At 37.3% G+C, this 8148-nt stretch overlaps 1 protein-coding gene across 2 annotated transcripts in view; it reads right to left on the reverse strand.

Annotated features, from left to right (window-relative positions):
* Positions 1–7833, reverse strand: part of BRMS1L (BRMS1 like transcriptional repressor) — a 32507-nt gene extending 24674 nt beyond the window's left edge. The window contains exons 1-4 of one of the 2 annotated variants that reach the window (XM_045568551.1): positions 7493–7582; positions 4857–4968; positions 4194–4284; positions 689–816 (exon numbers count right to left, since the gene is read on the reverse strand). In XM_045568551.1, coding sequence (XP_045424507.1) covers positions 689–816; positions 4194–4282 — 217 coding nt within the window. In that variant the 5' untranslated portion in view covers positions 4283–4284; positions 4857–4968; positions 7493–7582. Of the gene's footprint in view, positions 1–688; positions 817–4193; positions 4285–4856; positions 4969–7492 lie in introns of both variants that reach the window. The other variant, XM_045568542.1, reaches the window with a different exon arrangement.
* Between the last annotated feature and the right edge of the window lie 315 nt (positions 7834–8148).

Raw genomic sequence — 8148 nt, forward strand, 5'->3', positions numbered from 1 at the left:
TAGTGTCCCATAAAACAACAGCATCTCCACTAATTAAAGTTTAGTTTTTAGTTTGACTATGAAAAATCATATATATCCCCCGATCATGAGTGCTAGGACAGAATTCTGAGGCTGGATTCCAGTTACAAACAGAAGACTAAAGTATAGCCACACAGATACAGTACATCTTCATGTATTCATACCCACAAATGAGTAATCAAATTTATCAAAATAAAAAAGAATCACTAAATTATTTGGTTAAAGGCTAATTCCCTGTTCTATAATATCCTGATCAAACATTTGTTAAATGTTTTTATAAATTAAAAAAAAAAACTTATCAGTCTTACAGGTGAAAAATACCAAGGGTACTTAAATTAAACCTTAATTTATCTCAGGGAATTAAATTGTGATACTAACAGTATCTCTTAATGAAAGTATCATAGTTTCTAATTGTTTCACCACATATGGAAGTATTTTCTTAACAACATTGTAAGCAACTTGAAATTTTTTTTTTTTAAATCCTCCACAGCAGCAGAGAAAAACAAGCACCATTTAATAAATAACTGTGGGCTGACTGACAGTAAAATATTCTGGTCAACGTAAATTTATTTGTAATTCCATCAACAACAAACACTTACTTGACAAATACCTTTTAAAGCTACTGCAGAGTTTATATTCTATATATGGAAAAAGTGTTTCACTTTCCTACCTGCTACCTTTGTACGAATTTGCATATTTTCCTGTAAAGTTGCCAGTGGTTCCAAATATTCTGGTGCTTTTCCAGCTATGACTTCTTGTAGTTTTGCATCCACTTGACTTAATCGTTCTTTATAAAGTCTTAATAAAGCAAAAATTAAGATGTTACCTTAAAAATCCCAACAAAGGCTAACAATTTGCCATTTCTATACATTATTTCTTCCTAATGTCATTCTTATTCTAATAACCTATCAAATGTATTTTTGCCTGGATTTCAAGTGGAGAACTCAGTTACATTATTTGACTTAATGCACATAATCACAAAATAGATATCTATCATTTTTTATCATTGTCACTCTTTAATGGTTAATCCACAATACAAAAAATACAATTGAAATAACTACCTTTTGGCACTCTCAATTTTTGTTTTCTTCGTAACTACAGAACAATAAATCAATTCTAAGAGAAAAGGTCATTTAAACACTGAGTTTAAAAGAAACAAAGAAGTCATTTTGAATAGATATAGACATTACTAGTTGTCAAAATAAATAATTCCCTGGCTTTTCTCTATCTTTCCTGAAAAAGAGCATTACAGTATTCAGCCTACTTAATTTTTAAAAAGAACAAAGAGAAGTAGAGTGATGAAGGTCAAACCAATGGCTTTGTGACCTGGCATGCCTAGTTCATTTCAACTTCAAATAAAGAAGCTATAACAAAATGAACTGCTCAATGGATAAGGAATTGAAAAATGAGACAAGTGGTCCCTGTTGCCACCATTTATGAGTCCACTTAAAAATACTCTAATTTGCCAGCTGTCACACCAATACCTTTAGTTTGATTATCAGAGTACAAAACAATGCGTGGTTTTATTTTGGCAATAATCCTGTAGGACAGAACTAATTATTTTTAACAGGAAAATTTTTATACAGGCTGAATATCCTTAACTCAAAATGCTTGGGACCAGAAGTATTTTGGATTTCAGATTTTTTAAGATTTTGGAATATTTGCATTATACTTACCAGTTGAGCATCCCTAACCTGAAAATCCGAAATGCTCCCATGACCATTTCCTTTGAGTGTCAGGTTGGTGCTCAAAACATTTCAGATTTTGGAGCATGAGATTTCAGATTTTTGGATCTGGGATGCTCAACCTGTATTGCCATCCTTTATGAAAAGCACTTAAAAGCATGGTTTTATGACATTTTAAGAATGTCCTTAAAAGTTCAAAGCACATTAATAATTTAAGATCATTTTGTAAATTTTTTTTCCATTTGTTACTTTTAACATAAGCAAAGAAAATATCAAAATATGTCAAAAGTATGTTATGTTATAACTTCCAAAAGAAACCACTGATTATGCTTGCAGGTGTTAGTATAACTACCAGCTGTCCTTTGAAAACATTATGGTACCTAGCTTTCATATAAAATTCTGCTCTTCCCTCTTGTAAATATAAACCAATACAATATTGTCTATAATTGATCATTATAATTAGCATAATAGATTCATATGATGATTCTTAAGGGGCAAAGCAAGCTTGAGTGTTAATACAATAAATATTCTTCTTATTCTAACAAAAAGGGAAAAAATTATCTGAGTTAACTGCCAAAATAATACATGGGTGGGGGAGGGGATGGGTGTATACAGACATAATGAGTGCGCACTATCTAGGGGATGGACACATTTGAATCTCTGACTGGGGGCGAGGGCCAAGGGCAATATACGTAACCTAAACTTTTGTACCCCCACAATATGCTGAAATAATAATAAATAAATAAAAAATAATAATACATCATCATGTCTGGGTTAAAGTTTTCTAAAACTCAAGATACAATGATAAACAAATGTATAAAGTCAGAAAAGTACAACATGATAACTTTTACTTTTTGAAATTATAACCGAACTTTAGGCAAAATGCTAATAATCTGACACAAAAGATAACTATACCTGAAAAACATCAAATATATACAAAATATTAATAAGGTATCCTGAGTTTGAATCAACATCTTAAATGAAGAGGCTATATGAATTAACAATATTCAATTAACTAACCTTTTAAAAGAACAGGTTCTTCAAAATCGATATAATTTTTACAACTTTGGGATTCAAGTATAAATTCATCAAAGGCAAGAAACATGAGGCCTCAGCAGCAACCACAATATTATTTACAAAGTAGATGCTCAATTAATGGTTGTTGGATGTTGAATATTAAAATGAATGGAAACTTGGATGGTATAAATTTCCTCTATCTTTTGAAGGAGGTGGAAGAACTCACTTTCCACCACTATAGAAACTGCAAATGGTGGGTTTTCTGCCTTATGGAAGGGAGTGCTATTGTGCCCTGTGATGCCAAAACAGGAAAAGCAGGATAATTACATTATTATTATTATATTTCCCACCTCTTCTAAAGAGGATTTGAGACAGCTTACAGAGATACACAGTACAACAGAATAAAAATAACAAACAAGGCAATTAGGGCAAGAGGAAAAAATAAGATGATTGTAAATCTGGTACAAAGATTAATTTTTTTCTGAAACATATTTCTGAAAACCAAATCCCATTCATGGATTATTTGTGCTAAAATATAAAATACAAATTTGTTTCCTCTTTTCCACAATGATCCTGGGTGAATTCTCCATATTGTCCAAATAATGGATTCTTTGGGGATCCAAACTAATTTTAATTTAAAATAAGTAATGTAAATCTTTAGAATAAGATTTATACCATGTTTTTCAGAGCCAAGAAAAACCCCTGTGTCTAATAGGCACCCACCACATGCAAGGCAAATGGCTAAGAATTTTACATACTGTTCACTCAATCCTCACAGTAGATAATAAGGAAGCTATCATCCCCTTTTAATCAGTTAAGAAAGCCTGGATTCAGAGCCTATGCTCTTTCTATTCCACCATATGTGTCCAAAGTCAGGTGCCTTAGTGGAAGGAACACAATAGCCCCAGGAGGCAAAACCCTGCCTTAGATTATTACTTTCTGATGAACTAAAGGCAAATGGATTAACCTCTCTGAGCATCAATTTTCTCACAGGTAGAGTAGAGATAAGACTATTTATCTTCCAACCTTACAGAGTTGCTGCAAGAAGCAAACTAAATAATGTACATGAAAACATATAATGTACATACTATCTAATGTAAGATATAAACAAAATCACTTTGCCAGACATAGAATTTTGGGGAACTATTCTACTTTATTCTCAAATTTTAAAAATGCTATCTTTATCCAATAACTTAACAAAGGAATGAATGAAGCGGATTAGGGTACAACAACCCAGGGAAAACATTGTAATCACCAACATCCACACAGAAATATTATACACCAACCCACCGCCCCAAAAAACCTGTCTAAAAACCCTCAGTTTAGTTAATGAGGTCTTCAGCAAACAAACAATAGTGGAAGCCAGTCTCATAAAATACAAAAGAGAAAACAGTTGAGACTGAAAGTAATTGCTCTTGTGCTAGTATAGCAGTTGAGACTGAGTAACAATGACCTTCTAAAGTCACTACTTACTGATCTTTGAGATCGGTAAACTGTTTTTCAAGATTGGACATTTCATCTAAACATTCCATTCTTCTTCTTTCACAGTCTTCATCATCCATTTCTGTTAACAGAAAGGCAAGAATAAAATTAATTTTATGTTTCAAATATATCTGAATGTTGATTCAAACAGAAAAAAACGGAAATATGAATTTAGATGTGCAAGGCCTATATTAAGCCTTAAGAGAAAATAAACTTTTATCCAAAATAATTTCTACTATAGAATTAATCTAAAATACAGATGAGAGTTAAAACTAGAGCTCTTTTAATCCTCTTTTATCCATTTTGAAATCATTTTAAAAGACTGACTATAAGCTATGACTATAAAGTAATTAACCAACTTCTGGTTTGTTTTCCATGAAATCACCAGAATTTAGCACCAAAATGATTGTGTCCTTTAAAGGTTAACATTGCTCAAAACACTTTTAGAATTCTTCTTTTGGAACTGCTCATATAGCTGATTTACCAGTCAATACAAAAAGAAAACTAATCTCATTACTTTTACCACAGAATATCTTGGTCTGCCACTCTTATGCTCTCATTGTTCCCTCTCCCAAAATTACTATCATTCAGTGAAAAAGAGGCAAATGAGGAGAAAAACAAGCAAACTTTTTAAGGAACACAACTGTTAATTACCAGGTCTGTCCTATATTCCACATCTTCTATTTTTACATCATATATTCAACACATCAAAATAGTTGAAGCATAAAATGATCTGCATCTTGATCTTCATCAAATAAAGGTCAAACTATGAGAAAGAGTTAAATTATGTTTGATTATTTTCATATAGCAAGGAAGTATATGATTCATTTTTTAAAATTTTCTAAAACAGATTTAAAATATTTCTGGCTCTTGATATCTTACTCCTTGGCTACTTAAAAGTTGGTCCCTCAAGATAACTCACTCCCCTCTGTATAGCAGAGGTTTCTCTGTAGCCTTAGGATCTGCTCAGTACCACGATTTGAGAAGACAAAAACTGTGGAAGTTTAATATGCAAGACATATGGTAGAATAAAAATACTTTTACAAGAACCAAAACTGCAAAATGTATTTTAAAAATTTCTTTGCACTTAAAAAATTTGACTTGAAGTTCAAATTATTATTATATTCTTCACAAATTAAGTTGTCCATTATTTTCTGGAATGAAATAGAAACAAGTTAAACAGTCAACATAAAAATTACAAGGGAAGAACTTTAACAAATAGATACAATTTTGTGATCCTAGCTCCCATCAAAAAAGCAAGAACACTTGAAAACAATGCTTTACAGATTAGGAAATGTATTCACATACAGTCTAGATGTTCTTTTTTCTCTTTATTGCCCGCTTTTGAAACCTCACCTACTTCTGTGGCTAGACAGCTAACTTCCAAATTATTCTTCACATCCCAGGCATGTTCCAATACCACATGTCCATCTGTCAGTTAGGCATTCTTACTTAACACATTGACTGCCACACTAGAAAAAAAAATTTGTTCCTGGGGCCATGATGTTTTATTAAAACAAAATAATCCTTTCTAATTTGTTATTTTTTATTGTTTTCTGTGCATGAGTTATATGCAACACAATCCACATTTTTAGAATTAAATTGTCAATATTAATTGTAACAATAGGAACATCAACAAGAAAGATTTTGAAGAACCAACTGCAGGGTTTTGCTTCACAAGGCCCTGGGCTCAAAACTAGCCTGAGTTAAATACAACTCACATGGCAGTCAACGTGTTAAATATATCCCCATCACCTCAAAAGCAACATGTCTGAAATATTCTATCTTCTACTTTCTTCCCAAATCTTTTACTTTCTATTTCTGTTAACGTTACCACCATTTTCCTTGTATTTTCTCTTACCTTCACTCCTAAACTTGCATTCAACAATCCTATTTTGTGCTTTCTTTGAAATCCTTCACATCTATACCTTCCAAACCAAACTGGTTTTCTCACTCTTTTGAATAAGGCCTAAGTTCCGGCCTTTGCACTTTGTCTTACATTCCTCTCCCAATAGGAACACCGACCATCCCAATCCAAATTCTACTCATTCTTCAAGATAATTGAGGTAATCTCAACTTCTTCAGCTAACCTTTGCTGATCACTCAGTTCTGAAAAGATTTCCTCTGCCTTTGAATTCCTCCCACAGGACTGTTAAGCATACATTTAGCAATGTAAACAAGTTGTGACTTATGACAGCTCTTTGAGACCACATCATAACTATTTATTTATACCTCATATTGAGTACTGCCCAGTGAGGCACAAAGAAATCACTCATAAATATTTATTTTTGAATGGCTGATTTATTGATTGAAATTGCATCCTTCCATGGAGACTTGCTCTGAAAGGGAAATATGAAAAGATATCTGGTGATACTAGGCTGTCATCAACCTGTCATCAACACTTCCTTTACATGGTCAAAATCAAGCCAAGGCAAATAAATCGGTCTCATCCCCACCATATGGCCAGAAGGAAAACAATCCAGGTAATCACAAATTCCACTCCCTTTTTGAATAATCATTCCTAAAATTTTGCAAAATGTATTTGTGGTATTAATCTGCCCTCCCCCCACCCATAATAAAAAAAATCTAGAACAGCCCAAAGTTGGAAAGGATCGAAGGGAAGAAAAATTGGAGAATTTCAACGCTGCCAAAAGTCAGCCAATTTATAGGCATACGAAGACCTTGATGTTGGTCCCTTCCTCCGTTTTGAAAACTTCAGGGAGCTACTGTATAGGGACAGCTCCCAAGTTAGCCCCCGAAAGAGTACTAATGTAAACTGCGGACTGACAGGCTGGCTTGGAAGTTGAGGTTAATTAGTCCTAAGCCGACAAATACCGACACAAATGTACCCTGGGCCCCGACAACACGCCCGCGCTCAGGTAAGGGTTACAAAGATGAAAATATGGAAAGAAGTCGGTGGTCTAGGGAGAGGAGGCATTTCCTGGACCTCGCAGACAAGCTGCCGGGCGTTCACCGCCTGGGTCCGGATCCCCAAGGCACTGCCGGGAGGTCCCAAAGGCTGGTACCACCGGGAGCAGGATCGCGCCCCGTTCCGGAGCCGGGCGAGCCAGGCCCGCGCCCGCCCCGCCGCGCCGACCGGGACCCGTCTGGAGCCGGGCAGCGCCCCGCGACCGGTCCGGGTGCAGCCAAGGGCCGGGAGCCAGTCTCCGCCCCTTCCTTCTTTCCCCGCCCCGCTCTGCCAGCAGGACGCGGCTGCCTGGCGTGCGGAGAGCGGCCTGTCGCGCACCCGGCGCGGGGACACAGGGTCCCAGCCCCGCGGGGTCGCGCACCTGAACTATCTCCATCCTCAGAGACCGAGGAGCTCTCTGTGTCCTCGTCCTCGGAGCTGCTCCCCTCGTTTTCGGCGTAGTCCACCTCCATCTCATCGTGATGGTTGGTCTCCTTCTTATCCCCTCGGGAATGGACTGGCATTTTCCAGCCGCGCCGTCGCTTCCCACTCCCGGCGCCCAGCCCGGCCACCGCCGCTTCAATGAAGGGCGCGCGGAACGCCCCGACCCACCCAGCGGCCGAGCTTGCTCACCACCTTGGCTCCTCCCCGCCCCCGGCCCGGGCCTCACAACCTAACCCGCAGGCTCTGCGCTGGGAGCTCTGCCATTGGCGGAGGCAGTCCAGGCCTGGGGGGGCGGAGCTTGCCCTGCTGTGCCGCGGTTGGTTGCCCGTAACGACGGCGCGGCCTTCGGGTGTGTGCCGGGAATTGTAGTCCTTAGTGCTTAGACTTGCGGGGGCTGCGGGCTTCCATGCCTCAGCAGCCTTGATCACTTCTTCTTTCTGGACTTCAAGTCCCACAAGGCACGAAAGCTGACACACTCGATCGCAGTTTATAAACTAAACAGAAACAGATTGTGCGAATTTGGTCTGTATTTATCATTTTCCCGCCAAGTGATTGTTTGACCTCCCTGGCTATCCAAGATGTTACTGTCACAGA

The sequence above is a fragment of the Lemur catta genome, chromosome 1 (genome assembly GCF_020740605.2).
Source record: "Lemur catta isolate mLemCat1 chromosome 1, mLemCat1.pri, whole genome shotgun sequence".
Classification (NCBI taxonomy): domain Eukaryota; kingdom Metazoa; phylum Chordata; class Mammalia; order Primates; family Lemuridae; genus Lemur; species Lemur catta.